Below are 15,614 nucleotides of genomic sequence, written 5' to 3'. Positions count from 1 at the left end.
AATGACGTTAGAAAGTTGCTAGCTACTAAAACTAACTTTTAGTCTCCAGTGCCTGATTGATAGTGGAGGCGACCCCCGACTGCTCTCCGACCCAGTAAGAGAAACACCAGCGAAATTCCGAAGAAAGACATTAGGGGCAAATTACTTGGGTACTGAGAACAATATAAGAGCTCTCGTTCCTCCTTCTTTCAAAACCTTCCAATGACAGTCGTAAATTATGAACGAGATTCCAGATGTCTTAATGGGCGAATCTTTTTCCGGTCTGTCGGCCGTAAGGTCGGTACAGAGTACGTACCTAGGCAACGACGAACTGGAACACAGCTTTAATGGCTCTTATTGGTTCTATCCCCGATAAGCGCTCAGCAATAAAGATATATGTGCAAAATAGGCCCATCTGAGGTTATTAGATATCCTTAGACTTCCTGATGCTTTGATTCCGCCGGCCGCTGACGAAAAGCAGACCTATGAGTGGAAGATAGGTTTCGTGGCGGTGCATTGGTGTGTGGCGTTTGTTCACGTGACTGCATCACCGCGGTGCTTTCGTGCATCTCCCGTCGGCTTCGGGAATCTGGGAAACGTCAGAGCAGATTGGTTTCCGACGTCAAGAGAGCATCGATTGCCCACCATGGCCATTACGCCGACCCAGTTTGCTAAGAAGACGGCGCAGTGTGAGTCTTGGTGTATTAAACTGCTTTTTAAGACATGACTGATGCTCTAAACAGCGGCCAATTGGTCTGATGCCAAACGACGAGTGCTATCCTCCTACCGAGAATGGATTCGAGCTGTATGTTACCCACGACTCATTCTCTTGGATCACGATACTCCTAGTCTCTATATGGCTTTCGACGAAGCTTGCCCAGTGGATCTGCGACCGACCAGCTGCTGATCAACCAGATATAGGCCCCCGAAGTCCAAACCATGTACAACATGCCCATGCCCGTCTCCGCCATTCGAACCCGTATGCGGCAAGAATTCGAACGACAACGCTTTGTGAACAAGCTCTCTGTTGTGGATGTTCTTCTCTTCAAGTCCCACGCCGAGTACCAGGTGCGCTCGAACTCCATAGCTGGAATGAATTGATGTACAGTGGGGTTTTATGCTGACCTCATGGACATAGGAGACAATGAACTTCTGGAAGCAGACCAATCACATCATGGCCTACTTCAAGGAGGAGAACTTCCGAGGTGACAAGCGACTACCATCCAGCTTTATGACTGGCTTCCTCGAGGTGAGTATCGAACTACATGGCGCTCTACCGAGGAAAAGGCTGACAGGATGCATAGGGTCGCAACTAGCAACAAGGGCTTGTGTATATATCTCATTGAAAGGGATTCCTCAAAACGCCTCTATTTCCATCATGATCCATGTGAATGCAAACACTTTTAAGTCCTGAGCACATAATTTCGGGCTCATCGGTCAATCCCCTGCTCTGCGTTGTAGGCCTCCCTCTTGGTCCAGAACTCATCGGCGACCACATCGCATACTTCTTGAATGTCGGCCAACCCCTTCTTGAGAGCGTCAACTGCAGTTCCACCTGAATACTTGTTAATAGGTACAAACCCGTGAGAGCATTGCGTATACGTACTGTAGGTCTGAATGCGGATATTCATCTTGGGCTCTGAGGGGTGGGGGATGGAGTAAGCACAGAACTCAACATCGGGGCTGCCATATGTTAATTGGGCTTCATAGTACATGCTAGGGAATACAAACTTTTTCATGATGATATATCTCAGCGCGTTTCCGAGTGTATGACCTTCATCAGTGAACTCAAAGGAAGCAGCAGTGTCCGTTGAGCCAGGAAGCTAGTGATATGTCAGTTGATATCACCATTGTGTCTCCGCTGGTTTTGTGCTTACGATTCGGACTCTCTGGGGCTCAATCTCCTCTTCTTCCTCATCCTCGACATCCTCGTTATTCACCTCGGGCTGCGCGGAGGCTGGGGCGTCCTCCATGTTGGTATCCTCAGCCTGTGGCTGCTCTTCCTTGTTCGTTCGCGCGGGCATTTTGTCGCTTATGAGAAATAAAATTGCAAACAGCAGGAAGCCTTTTTCTGACTCTGATTCTTTTTGGGCTTGAGTCTGAAAGTTTGGATCTGCTGTGACTAAAGAGATATCAAGCCGTCTCTTTTACTAGGAATTGTTTCTTGTAAATTTTTTGGTGAGGCTGAGAAGTGGCGCAACGTGGGGCATCTCGATATGGAAAAAAAGTCTTGTCTCCTGATTGGCTCACCATAAGTTTGTTCTGCTCAGTTGTTCATCGTGTTCTGTCTCGATAGGAACATGAGTCTCTTGCAAAGTGTCTGCATATAGCGTGGAGTCTAAGCATACTTATATACTAGTCAGACTTTATAATGAATCGAGCCAAAAGCTGCTGATCTGTATTCGATCTAACACAACCTTTCTTTTTCCAAGCTGATCTCTATAAACCGCTAAGGTTAAATGGGATATAAGATTCGCCAACACCCGCTTGGAATCAGTTACCTAGTAGGTACTATATAAACTGCAATTTCCGTTTCAAATACTCTAGTCAGTTTATGCTTTGGTCGGATTGTAGTTTAGATGTCATGAGCACGGGTTTCAACGTCTACTAAATTTTAACATAGCGAGCAAGTTGGGTGATTATTGGATGATGTCCATTCCTGTCCATTCATTACTAATCCATTAGCACATCATCAAACACCAATACTGTTATGGCTGCAGTGCACATGTAGGTAGCTAGGTGCCTAAGTAGTTAAGGTGCTTCTGTTGCATTTAATGTGGTTCTAACCTGCCTACCCTACATCTTGGGTAGCTCTATCCGCATCATACTTACAGTTACGTGTTGTTCATAAGGTTATTTTATTTCATGCGAAATTATTAGTAAATATAACGGGGCTCCTGTGTCAGGTTATCGCTTGTCGGCAAGTCTATGTCCATGCGGTCAAGTGTACGTCGATATGTAATTTTCTATTGCCCCGTCCGAGCCAAACAATATGCCTATGATCAACCGACGACAGCGAGTTTATAGTTCGGAGGTATGTATGCTGCCCACTAAGTGAATAGATGTTATATACCGGCGCAGTTCATAATACGTAGACTGCTATATATCATATCATGCATCAATCCTACGCTACACGCAAGCCTCATGTACCAGACATCATCAAAGCGGTGCGACCAACATAAGATTAACAAAAGATAGTCTTGCTAAATATAGGCCACCCCGATTAGATTGGGCGGACTGAATAAAGGGCTGGTATTGCCTACTATATATGCTCGTTTACCAACGATATCAGAGCGGTATGGGTACGGTGAAAGCAGTGACCTTCGATCGAGCACTGTTTTCGAGCGAGAGCGCATGAGATTACGCGACTTACAATACAATTATATATGCAAGGGCGCAGGCACTGCCTTTCCACCGTAACTCACAGAGTAACAGCATCATCCGCGTTACATCGGTAGTCAAACTCAAGTTGACATCGTCCGTGCTCGCATAGAACTAATCCACCACATACAGAGCACAGTTCCGACTCATACGAAATAAAACCTTATAGTATCGGCAATTTGTTTCGACAAGCTAAAAGGACACCCCAGTATCGCTTGCAACTCGTAATAGCGCAAACATCAATGTCTTTAAATAGCAACCCTTGGTGATTCTCCAAGGTCCATGTCAGGTAAGACGCCGCCTTGTTGTTGAAATAACCTCACGAGAGAACTACACAGCCCTTCAGCCGCCTGACATAAGCAAGGTAGCCCGGTGAATGGATCATGGATGGCAGAAGATGACAAGTACGTATCCCGTATAGTGGAGGGATAAGTCGAGATGAGGGCTAAACCACATAAGGTATTGACACGGATTAGCTCTGATCATGTTTGAAGGTAGTAGGGACGAACCAATCAAAGGCCATTCCATGGGCAATTCGAAACATGTGCAAACGACGGCGCCCAGAAGAGGGTGGCTGCAGAACGAATTGGGCATTTGTGCGGCATCGCGTTGCAGTAGCGCGAGGTGTGTGGTGTCAGCGCAGGTGGAGGAAACCCTCCACAGAGCTGCTAACCTGAGACAACGTCTCAGGTGAGATGAGGTTCGACGAACGAACGACGGCAACACAGTCCCAACACAGCCGCTGCTGAATGAGAGTTGCAATTGCAATTGCCCAGATTTACAGCCCTGGGAAAGAGAAACGGATGCTGAAGGCGAGGCAGAAGCGAAAGTACGAAGGGAGAGAACTTGTAAGTCCTTTCTTTACAAGGCATTCTCGAGGATGGGTTAAAAGCCTCCGTGGCTAGCTACTTTCTGGCTAAAACAACCAAAAACAACCTGAGGCGTTGGCGGCGGGAGATGTGCGGCGCCCTTTCTTTTTTCCCCTTCTGGCAAAGGTTAATGGCGACGGCCTTTTTTCTCATTCTTCCTGTACCTATCGAACTCTTAGGCTACTCTCTAGGGTACCAAGCTAGCCAAGGTATCCAAGTCTCATGATTTGTTAGCCCAAGGTCCCATTATGGACCAGCTCTGATGTGAGGAGTTTCTCTCTCTATTCAAGGGCATGTACATAGTGCTTGTGAAGCCGATGAAAATGATGAGTCTGTCTGCCACAAATGGTTGGTCAGGATCAAGACGAGAGAACCGATCGAAGACAGGGGCATAATTTGTACAAGGATTGTCGTCATAAAGGCGGAAATGGAGCGCGCTGTCGATGCAAGTGAGACTCTTGAACGTTTACACCAACGTGATATGGCGGGGACCAAATGTTGGATGTTGTGTTACGAAATCCAACTTGTCTCAAAAATACTCTCAAGTCCAGTTGTGATATCCATCAAGCCAGATTGACTTCTGCGGTCACGAATTTTCGACAGCGAAGGGTTCTATTCGAGTTCCTCAGTCTTGGGGGAAGGATTGTCAGTTTTGTTAGTATGTAACTGATGACTTTTTTCTCAGACATGATTGATGGATATCAGAACGTATGCAGATCATTTCGGAAAATCGCAATAGGGAGTGTGAATAATGAAGATCATGATATTTCGAAAGAACGTGCTGAAGCAGTAAGACTATACGTAGTATGTTACACACCGAGGCAGCTGGAGGTGATTACTGTACTTTTCATCAGCCCATCGTTTGCAAACTTCCTCTTGTTATTTTGACTTACCTATAAAAGCGAAACTATTGCCCCATGGTGCACGGTAAGCGGGGAGGGGGGGGGGGGGGGGGGGGAGCAGAAGAGGGGGTCTGAATCAATTGTAAGGACATATGAAGACAAATGGACACTCCTTTGCTTCCAAACCTCTCTCTATGGCCCCGTTGATATCAACGGGCAAACATCCTCAGAGTGATGGTATTTTCCTATCAACTTGTCCAGAAGCCCCTGTGGTTCCTAGCATAGCAGCTGGTATGGGGGTTTGCTTTATTATCCAAGTGCACAATATCCATCAAAGGATCGTCAGGGCCCAAAGGATGTTTGGGGTTCCGGGGCGAGTGAGGGGCAAGTTTCAGTGTGTGAGAGAGAGTGGGCGAGTTGAGATGGTGGGGAGACGACAGGACGGTATCATTGGAAGTGGATTCATTGGGGGATGCACCGAAGATTAATGAGGTGCCAGGTGTTTTTGGTGAAGTTCCCAGTAAAGAGCCAGGGTCGATGTCAGTGGCCACGAGGCAGTCATCACTCCAAGACTTTTGATATGAGGATGTTGGTTCCATCTGCCTCGGAATGCCTTCTCCTAGCCATGGGAAAAATCGAACTCTGGCAAGGGCGACCCATGTACTCGAGCCCCATTGAGGAAGGCCCCCGATCTCACCTGCCTACGGTACATGCATGGCATTTTTGACTTCCGTGGGTAGGTGAGGTTATGTTGACCTAGCCGAAAGGTAAAGGTACTGTAAGGTTATAAGGTGTGGATATCCATCCATCCATCCATCTATGCATACAGCAGATGGGATGGTTTCATAAGGTAGCTGCGATGGTTCTAGGTAGTTAAGGTAAGTAGGTATTCTCACCTATCGCTTCCCGGTGAACGAGAATCGTCAAAACCTCTCATCAGCAGCAATATAGATTCGTCCAATGAATCCCTTTTTAGTGGTCTTGGTTTGCTGATGACAGACAAAGGGCAAGCTATCATTGGCTGCTCTTCCATGGACATTAAAACTATAGTGATTTCCTCGTGGACCGCTGACGAAACAAGTTGCATCGTTCTTCAGTTGACCGGCTCTTTCCCATCCCGGACCACCAACCAGCAGCCTTGAGACCGCTAGCGTACCAGCGCCATGGGGTTCACTAGCGGCGAGCATCAATAGAGCCTTCTGACAAAGGTGCTGCTGATACTGGCTGTTACAGGAATGAGATGGAATGGTTTTCAGATTCTAGACATCCCTGGAGGTCCATCCACACCACTCCCCCGTTCCAGTAAGACACTGAAGCTGCCACCGGAAATACGGTACGACAGGTGGTGGTACGGCTCACAACGAATTTGTCCTCAGCAGTGATCTGAGACCTGCGTTATGAACCCAACGTACTGCTTCTCAACCGCCAAGTGCTTGTCTCAGTGTCCGAGATCGACACAAGAGGTATATCAAGGCTGAGGAGCGGTCAAGTCAAATTTGATCTTCAATAACCAGGGTTCAAGCGAGGGTCTATAGAAGCCCCCCCAAAAGAGAGAGGGAGAGAGAGAAAGAGCGTCTGGAAGGAGTATTAGTCAGCCGCCAGTCAACAGAATTTGGGATCAACAAGTGGAAATAAGGAACGACGCGTGATGGAGCTAGATACTCCATGCTCGGTACATTGGAGGCAAAGGACATCACATGCTGGTTGAATAGAAAATCACAGCAGCACATCACGACCAGTATAACAATTACACACAACTCGTGCGCATATGAGGTTCAAGGCCGATAATTCGAACAGGGATCTGCAACTGGGACCACGTCGAAGGGTTTGCCAGTAGTATTATCAATATCAAACCGCCAGCAACGGTGGGAGCAAAATTTATGTCAACGAGGTCAACAACGAGTGGCCAACGTTGGCTTGGGTCGCGTGCATCCAGCAGCAGGATTCAGGTGAGGACCACCCCGGACCCTGGTTCGCCATGCCTCGTGTGCTGTTTCCTTGAGGATGTTTTGTCGGGCTGTCAATTTTCCAGTCCTATCTGGGTAGGAAGGTATGTAGGCCTCGGATAGCTACCATTGTCTTATTCTTGTCCTGTTGGTCGGTATGATTCGACCTCTACGAACCGATAAGCTCTGGAATAGGGGCCTTTGCACCGCTTTCTGTTACGTTTGATACATGAGTACGTAGGCAGGCTGGTACTGGTAGTAGTTCGTCCTTTCTGAGGTTTTGGATTGGTGCTGGATAGTCTCACACCCCTGGACAGACCTAAGGCATGTACGTATGTGTGTGTATGTACATACACCAGGCGCACCCCAGTCATTTTTTATTCTTTCGATCTCATCCCTGTCCCTTGGCTCGTCTCGCCGGGTTGGATCCATTGCTTCAAGATACGAACCAGGTGTCGTGCTTTGTGTCACTTTTCTCCGTATCCCCCTTCATAAAATACATGGCAACAAATAAAACATCGCCAGGCTCCCAACTGACCCCTCATTGATGATATGGTGAATCTCTGCTGTTATTCCCTTCTTCGCCGTTGTCGAGAGATTTGAGATTTTGGCACCATCTTTCTTCAACATTGCGTCCCTCTACCACCTCCATCTACGTTCGAGAACCTGACTTTTGATTGATACGTGCAACCGGAACTGCGGCTATCTGTGATTGCTCGCTGTCACTCCTGTACTATTGCTACCGCCGGCACCAACGCCTCTCCCTCGTCACATCTACAGTCGGTTGTGAGAATCTCTTCATTCGCTGATCCATTGTGTCTGGCCCACGGTCTTGCATATTTACGTTGTTGGCTAGCCGCTTGAACTGCCCGCACCGTCAGTACTTACAAGCCTAATCACACAGTCAGCCTATCTCTATCGACAAAGATCCTCTCTTGTCGATTTGGATTCGGATATAGGTGGATTTGGATTTCTCTCGCTGTCCCAGACTCGACTGGCACAGTTATCAAGGACATCCATCCCCTCCAGAAGGACAGCCGCCAAGAGGTCGCGTTACTTTACCTCTCCAACTGACCCGACGGAATAAGCAACGTCTCCCACTACAACGACCAACTGAACTTGGGAACCAACTAAAACCAACTTAGTTGAGCGAAACCAGGCGAAACACGGGCCTGCCGGGCTGGAGCCAACATCCCAACCCACCCCGTACCGAATTTGATAAAACAAAGTCGCCAGTCGATCGACCGAGGCCACTTTGACGCCCCTGGCTTTTTCTGTTCCTCCTTCGACTACCTATTCATTTACTCGCAACTGTAACTGTAACTGCAACGAGGAGAGGAAATAACAACCGGGTTATCTCTTCTATCCTTCTCGGTTCGTCATCTTGGTTTTTCTTTCTTTTCTTTTTTCTTTCGTCTTTCTTTTTCCCCTTCTGAACCCCCCATCCCCATCTCTCTCTCTTTCTACCTCCCATTTTTGCATGTAGAACAAGGGAAAGCAAATTGGATCTTGCTTCATTTACTGCTTGCTTTGCTCTGTCACATCTCGCACCGAGCTGAACCGCCCGCTTTGAGCTTGGACCCAAGTCAGAGCGCGCAGGGCAAAAAGAAGAGCGAGCCGTCGTCGAACCATCCACCACCACCAACGGACCAACCAGCTTCTATACCTGATCTCTGTCGCCTGAGCTGAGCTATCGATAATATTATTCCTTCCAGCCCATCTCAGCCCCAGCCCCAGCCCAAATCCAGTCCAGTCCAGTCCAGTCCAGCCCGGCCTCCCTTTGTGTTGTTCTGGTTCCAATCAATTCTGGACGTTCTTCTGGCTTTCTTGTCCGTCACTCCCGCGACAAGACTCACCCAAAGTCAAATCGAATCGTGTGCTGACTCGAGTCGGCCACGTTCACAATCGTTTCCATTCCTGTCTCACTTTACAATTACGGTCGTCTCCGACCGATTCGTTTCGATCCGTTTTTGCTTGTCTCTGCTGTACTCGCTAGTCAATACAAGAAAGGAAATCTCTAACTAACTCGCACGAACCCAGACCCAGAAAAACCCAGGTACTCGGCTCACTCTGGCTCGCTGACTGGCCTGGCCTGGCCTATTCCCTCCTGCTTCTCCTTGCAGCTGTCCCGTTCCCGTTCCTGTCTCCTTACAACACGAACCACCTGTCGCCAATTCCCACAACCCTGCACTCGCACTCTTTTCATTATGAGTGCTGCAATTGCAATGGCTCCCTCTCCCGCTCCTCACGAAAGGTTCTCCAACCCCGAACTACCCGCTCCCTCTACTTCGGCTGCCACCGTTGGAACTTCCCCCTCCGCACAACGGTCTTCTCTCAACCTTTCGACATCGCATGCGACAACCCAATCCTCCACCAGCAGCAGCCCTAAAGCTGCGGGCCAGGGTACCAAATCATCACCCTCCAGCGCGTAAGTACATTTCCTTTCCATCTCCGTCGTCGCCATCAATTGGCCACTCCCTTACTCACCTGCCCTTGCAGTTCACGATCAGCCGGCGCGCCCCCTAGGATTATTGTCAAGAAGGAACCTGCCTCTCCCAGCATGACCCATACACGACCTCGACCACGCAAACTTGACCTATCCAAGAATACGCCCAAATCTAACCAGCCAACTTCGGCGCGACCCATGACAGCTCGTGACGGCCTTGCTATCCAAGAAGTCGGCATCGCCTGCCTGTCTCCTGGCTTTGTCACCCAAGACCCTGTTATGAAGGAGCAGCTGCAGCGAAGCATGTCAGTTCGAGAGCAACAACGACACATCATCGAAGCTAGACTTCACCAGCAGTCTGCTAAGGGGGACGGTCCCGACAAAGATCCCCTGTCACAGTTCGCCGCCAAGACGCCCGGCATGTCGAGAAGAAATAAGGCCCCTGGCCTCTCCATCGTTGCGCCCTCTCATGAGCAATTTGCCAACGAGAGAGTTATCCAGTCTGCGCCTCTGGGCCACAGCTTTACAGGACGTCAACACCCTGCTCCCATGACCCGTCACATCACCAACCAGCCATCCAACCTTTCGAGTACTTCTCATATCCACCACATTCCTGCTACCCAAACGGCCAACCGATTACCGCCTATCAGCGATGTTTTTGGCCAAGGCCTGTCAGCGCATCCCGACAATGCTCCTCAGCCTCAGTCTCTCTACCCTAGTGGCCCCAGCTCTCGTGGACCGATGACGTCCCCTGGCCACCCTCCACCTCCCCAGGCCCCTACACCTGGACGAGGTCGTGAGTACAGATCCGCTGAGGAAGCGCAGCAGGAACTTGCTGGTGGACGGCCGGAACTCCTGCCTAAGCTTGTTCACTATGGTGGACACCAGCCCCCCACACCCCCTTCCCCAGCTCCCGGCAGTCGACCTGTGGATGCTTCACGAAGCGCTAGCACCAGCAGGCGAAGGACGAGGGCTGAATATGAGGACGGCAGTCCACCCTTGGGCCATGGACCTGCTCCCACTCGTCGTGGGCCTTTTGGTGCTGGACGAGATAGCCCGGAAACTCAGCGAGCCAAGAAGGAAGAGTTTATCCGATTATGCGAACGCGCGTGGGATCTATTCCACTCGTAAGACCTCAAGAGACCACCAATCAACAATAATCTTTACTACAACGGCTAGCTCGCTTTGGTCGTATTCTTAGCCTAATAATCCAGGCGTTATTTCTGTTCATTACTTCAACCATCTTACTGTGTGTGGCATACGTCCAGATCGGCTTTAAAAGGTTGGATGATACGGCGGTTAGCGGAACTGGAGGTTCACTGGGTGGATATAATGTTTTTCATCTTGACGACGCTATGAATACTGTGCGTCAATATTCCGAATGTTCAGAGGCAACAATCTTACACCATCCACTTGTCGATTGACTTGGCTGTAGTGGTTGTTGATCATGGGCTCTACTATTTTTTGCAGTAATCGCAACATCGGGACGGGGATAAGGCAGATATCCGGCTGTGGCTCTCTATTTTATTTATTTATTCTCGTCTTCTATTTGGTTATTGGAAACGGCTTGGTCTGGTGGGCTGCCAGATCCCGGGTATGAGCAAGATGAAGGGGGTTTGGTTTATGTTTTTCTTGCATACTTTTGTCGTTTTTGGCCAGGAACTGGCCCGGATTTGCCTGGATCTATTATTGGCGACGGTTTTTGTAGACCTCGCGTGGTGTACGGGACGGGTTTGGAAATAGGATGATGTTTCAATCAGGACTGACATAACTGTTAAGGCAATACTTGGCTCGCAGGCCTCTGTAGTTTCCTTTGTGACATAAACAACCCATTCCTTGAAACACAGGTAATCTGGTTACAAAAAACACTGATGTTCCTATATGTCAGGAGTGGTCCGAATTTACAACATGTACGTAATACGTATACTGAATAGACAGACTTAGAACCTCTACAAAGGAGCCCTGTTCTTCTATTCATTCTCCTTGGTTATATCCGGCGCATCAAGGACTGACTACAGTTTGCTGGGTGTTGTGTTGGGAAACCCAAACTTTGAGATGTCATCAGTTGTCTTCCCATCCAATGCAAGCTCAGCAGTAAGTCGACCGATAGCGGGAGCAAACTTTAAGGCATGTGCATTACCGAGAGCGAGAATAACACCCTTGTGCTTCTCTAACTCGCTGATGATAAACTGTCGATCCGGGGTGATTGTGTATTGGCAGGTGACGGTTCTCAGCTCATCGCCTCGCGTGGGAATAAGCCTATCCAGATATCGGTTGAGCTCTTTGCCATGTACGCTCTTCGGGATCCATGTCGTTTCTTCCAGCGTCTTGGCCAGCCTTGAGAGCGGGTTCGCCGTAGAGGGGAAAGCCATAGAACCACTTCTCACCTCCCCAGATCCGAACGGGGAACTTGTCGTTTGCAAACTGTGCTTCGTGCTCGCGAGAGGGCTTGAAGTAGGTTACCTGCTCCTGCATGACGGTGATGGGGAGCTCAACGCCGAGTGGCTTGAGGAGCTTGTTCGTCCATGCATCAGCAGCAATGATGACCTTGCGAGCGTGATAGACGCCTTGAGACGTTTCAATCGTTACGCCTCCGCCGGGCTGGGGCATCACAGCCTCGACGCGTGTGTTCTCCATGAGAACGGCGCCGTTGAAGCGAGCCCGGAACTGGAGCGTCATGACAGCCTTTGTGGCGTGAACAATGCCCGAATCAGGCAGGGGTGAAGACGGTGTCAACTCCCTGAGGAACATTGAACCCAGGCCATCTTTTGTTGGTCTCCTCGGGCGTCAGAAGCTCACAGGGGACGCCGTTGGCATCGAGACTAGTAGCAAAGTCACTCGATGGCGTCGGTCCCTTGTGTGGGAGAAAGACGACACCTCCCGTGATAGTCAACATCTTTTCCCGACCGCCTCCCCAGCTCCGCCCAGTCTTTATAAGCCTACCGAGCGAGAGCGACGAACTCGGGAGCCCCATATGAGGTCCTGACAATACGTGAAGTATCGTGCAAAGCGCCGCGAACGTGACCCGGGAATTACACCGGATAGACTATCCGATTCACTATTATCACCACTTGCAGGTGTAGTCAGAAAAGGCATGTCTGAATGGGTAGTTCATGGCGAATCATGTCACCGGCTACTTGTGCCGATGATCAGGACTGTGCTGGAATCGGAGGATGGTTTGAGAGGCGGAAACCTGCCACTCTCACCACAATCAAGTCATAGGGACTACCATCTGTGACACCAGTAATCGAGCCTGAGCCCAGAGAGAAGAACAATCTTGGATATGTGCTCTTGGCATCTTTGTGCTGACATGAGAACAACGTCTTGTCTATTCTGCTTTGCTTCATGTTTCTTGGGTCTCTACGACAGGAGTACATACCATCGACGCCTCTTTTCTTCTTGACCTCTGGGGACAGAGATAAATCCAAAACCACATGTCTTTGGAACTGAACTGTACTTCCTGTCTGCTCGGCTTAGGACCTCCTGGCCTACCAAAGGTCTCTTTCTTCCCATGATTCATATCCATTCGTGTTTGCCTTGCACCGTCCTGCCCTGCCTTACCTTTACCATGACGCGCTCTGTCTTGAAAACGCAGCCTCCTGTAATACAAAAATTGTCTTGGTGGGTAAATAGACTGGGCCTCCCTATTCCATTGACATGACTGGGTTATAAGCAAGCCCTGCCGCCCTGTGTCATAAATGCAAGCAACCACCACCCTGCCAGGACATGATACGCTTGAAAATGATTAAAAAACGACGATGTTTCTGTTTGCAATGCGCCCAACACCGTTGCTCGATTAAAATAACAAAAGAAATAGTCCAAACGATGGGTCGTCGAATCATCATAGTGGCTTGACGTGGCTTGCTTCGCCAACCCGCTATTTCCGCCCTCTCGATATTGGCCATCCTTCTAGAAGTCCCTTTCGTAGTTGGTCCGTTAACCGTACGCCCTGCTCAAGTCGATTACTCATCGAGTTCGAATCGCTCGAATTCAGAGGTCTCCAAATTGACCATCATCTTCTTCATAGACCCTCTTCACCAGCCTTGCATAGCTTGATCTCACGTACCCATTCTGACTTAAGGACCTGAGCGGCCGTCAAGCGTCGAGTCGGGTGGGGGTCGAGAACTGAGTAGATAACATTGCGGCATCGCGCCTTGTACAGGGTTAGCACGGTTGCACAGTACCTTGGGCCCTTATCACATTGAATGAACTTACCCGATGAAGAGATTCGATGGGGCCGTAACCCTCCTCATCACGGCGACCCTCCAAATAACGGGCGTAGAACTCATCATCGTCCTTCTTGGCCAGTCGCCAAAGGTGTCGTCCTGTTCTCATTGCCATAAAGATGACACCACAAGCCCACACATCTACAGCTCTGGCGTCAAACTCCTTATCCGTGTATTCCTCGGGGGCAATATAGGGAGCAGAACCGCATAGGCCAGATACCATATGCGCGTCTGTCTCCCAAGCCATTCGGAAACACTCTCCGTTGCCAAAATCAGTAATTTTGAGGGCGCCACGGGTCGTTAGGAGCAAGTTTTCTGGCTTCAAATCACGGTGCGCTACTCCCATTTCATGAAGATATTCGACTCCTCGCATCATCTGCTTGAAGAAACAGTCGGCTTCTTGTACCTCGAGCTTTCCACTCGAGAGAACGAGTGTGTACAAATCTCCTCCAGCGCAAAATTCCATGACTTCGCAGTAGTCGCCCTTGGCATCCTTAAGCAAATCGAGTGTGTGAATAACGTTGGGATGTCGAAGCGAGGACGATATGCAGAATTCGGCTGTGAGTCGCTTGCTATACTTCTTCTCTGTCTCCTCTGGTCGGCGTCGGAACTCCTTGACAGCAAAGAGCTTTTCATTGCTGCCACCAATCTTCTTGTGGGAGATTCGAACAATGCCAAAAGCACCACGGCCGACCACCTCCTGGCATTTGCCGTATTTCTCGACCAGGGTTGTCGTTGCGCTGGGCCCACCTTTTCTATCGCCAGCTTCCTCTTTTTCTTGCTGTAGTGTATCCACCCAATTTGAAACGAGCGATAGATCGTGCTCAGCGGCTGCGTCCTGCTTCTTGCCGATGATCGCTCTCCACATATCCGAGAGCTTTTCCTGACGTCGACTCGATTTTAAATGATGCTCATGGCCACCCTGTGCTTCCGGATTTAGAACAAATCGTTGAGAGGGTTCCTTGCCACTGGTCGATTTCGTAGCGGGTTTGGCTGGTGTCGTGGCCTTGTCAGTCGTTTTGAGCGAAACCTTATCGCTACCCTTCTCGGTAGACGAAGCCTTTGCCGCGGGTGTAGAGGTGCCGTTTGTGGAAGAAGCCCGTGGGCGATTAGGTAAATCGACAGTCGAAGCGGCGGGGGTCGGAACTCTTGATGTATCCTTGGATGAGAACATGCGGGTGAGGCGGTTCTTTACTGAGGCTGTTGGCTTGAGATGCGTGTCTAAGGGAGGATGTCCATTATCAGTAGTTGCACCATTCTGTGGTGCTAGCCCAGGGGACTTCTTGACGCCATCTTGAGATTTAACCGAGGATGGTTTCGAGCTCGATGCGGAGGGCGGTTTTGAGGAACCAGATGCAGTGGGCATTTTTGGAAGTGAATACGAGACAAGAGTCACTGCCACTGTCTCTGTCTGTCTCTGTCTCGGGTGTTGGTGAGGGTAGTTGAGGCGAAGAATCGAGAGAATAAAGTGACGGAAGAATATGCGACGACCTGGTGCGACACCAGAAACAGGCGTCAGTGAGCACGACTCGAGTAAGGGTCTGTTGCGCAACGAACAAATCTAGAAACAACGGTTCAGTTGGCAGGCAACCGAAGCCAGCGTACAGCAGGAAGCTAGGTAACCACAGAAGTGCCGAACGCAGAAGCGCGAGATTTTAGTTTCTGGTCAAATGGCGCAGCGCAGCGCACAACAAGATCGACGAGTGATCAAAAACAGGACAGTGGGGGATATCTGAGTTGTCTTTGGGTCATCGATCTTGGCGGGGAGTGAATGAGGCGAAGCAAAAGATGAGCGGCAAAAACGTATTGGACTGAAGTGTACAGTATGTAGGTACCGCAGCGTAGGTATCGGACTGGAGGTGTTGATAGTGGCTAAAAAGCCCGTACCAAGAGTGGCGGGTTTCTGTTCTGTTCCGCTCTGTTGT

The 15,614-nt window shown here is 49.6% G+C and overlaps 5 protein-coding genes; 2 read left to right on the top strand and 3 right to left on the bottom strand.

The window, feature by feature from the left end:
- Positions 1–625: 625 nt before the first annotated feature.
- On the top strand, positions 626–1,295 carry FFUJ_02928 (probable NADH2 dehydrogenase (ubiquinone); the record flags this gene model as incomplete). XM_023574716.1 has 5 exons in its annotated part: positions 626–668; positions 723–784; positions 901–1,047; positions 1,118–1,228; positions 1,284–1,295. 5 exons carry the CDS (start codon positions 626–628, stop codon positions 1,293–1,295), a joined length of 375 nt encoding a protein of 124 aa, XP_023428797.1.
- Positions 1,296–1,409: 114 nt separating this feature from the next.
- Positions 1,410–2,003, bottom strand: FFUJ_02927 (probable DNA-directed RNA polymerase I/III chain AC19; the record flags this gene model as incomplete). XM_023574715.1 has 3 exons in its annotated part: positions 1,410–1,534; positions 1,586–1,802; positions 1,857–2,003. The coding sequence occupies 3 exons, from the start codon at positions 2,001–2,003 to the stop codon at positions 1,410–1,412; spliced, it is 489 nt and encodes a 162-aa protein (XP_023428022.1).
- Positions 2,004–9,224: 7,221 nt separating this feature from the next.
- On the top strand, positions 9,225–10,594 carry FFUJ_02926 (uncharacterized protein; the record flags this gene model as incomplete). XM_023574714.1 has 2 exons in its annotated part: positions 9,225–9,445; positions 9,517–10,594. 2 exons carry the CDS (start codon positions 9,225–9,227, stop codon positions 10,592–10,594), a joined length of 1,299 nt encoding a protein of 432 aa, XP_023428021.1.
- An 881-nt stretch (positions 10,595–11,475) lies between these two features.
- Positions 11,476–12,359, bottom strand: FFUJ_02925 (related to monomeric sarcosine oxidase; the record flags this gene model as incomplete). XM_023574713.1 has 3 exons in its annotated part: positions 11,476–11,705; positions 11,758–12,148; positions 12,201–12,359. 3 exons carry the CDS (start codon positions 12,357–12,359, stop codon positions 11,476–11,478), a joined length of 780 nt encoding a protein of 259 aa, XP_023428020.1.
- A 1,125-nt stretch (positions 12,360–13,484) lies between these two features.
- FFUJ_02924 (probable serine/threonine protein kinase) lies at positions 13,485–15,055 on the bottom strand (the record flags this gene model as incomplete). XM_023574712.1 has 2 exons in its annotated part: positions 13,485–13,616; positions 13,679–15,055. The coding sequence occupies 2 exons, from the start codon at positions 15,053–15,055 to the stop codon at positions 13,485–13,487; spliced, it is 1,509 nt and encodes a 502-aa protein (XP_023428019.1).
- Between the last annotated feature and the right edge of the window lie 559 nt (positions 15,056–15,614).

Source organism: Fusarium fujikuroi, chromosome FFUJ_chr03 (assembly GCF_900079805.1).
Source record: "Fusarium fujikuroi IMI 58289 draft genome, chromosome FFUJ_chr03".
Classification (NCBI taxonomy): Eukaryota; Fungi; Ascomycota; class Sordariomycetes; order Hypocreales; family Nectriaceae; genus Fusarium; species Fusarium fujikuroi.
Note: the sequence above shows the minus strand (reverse complement) of the source record. Positions and strands in the feature narration are given on the sequence as shown.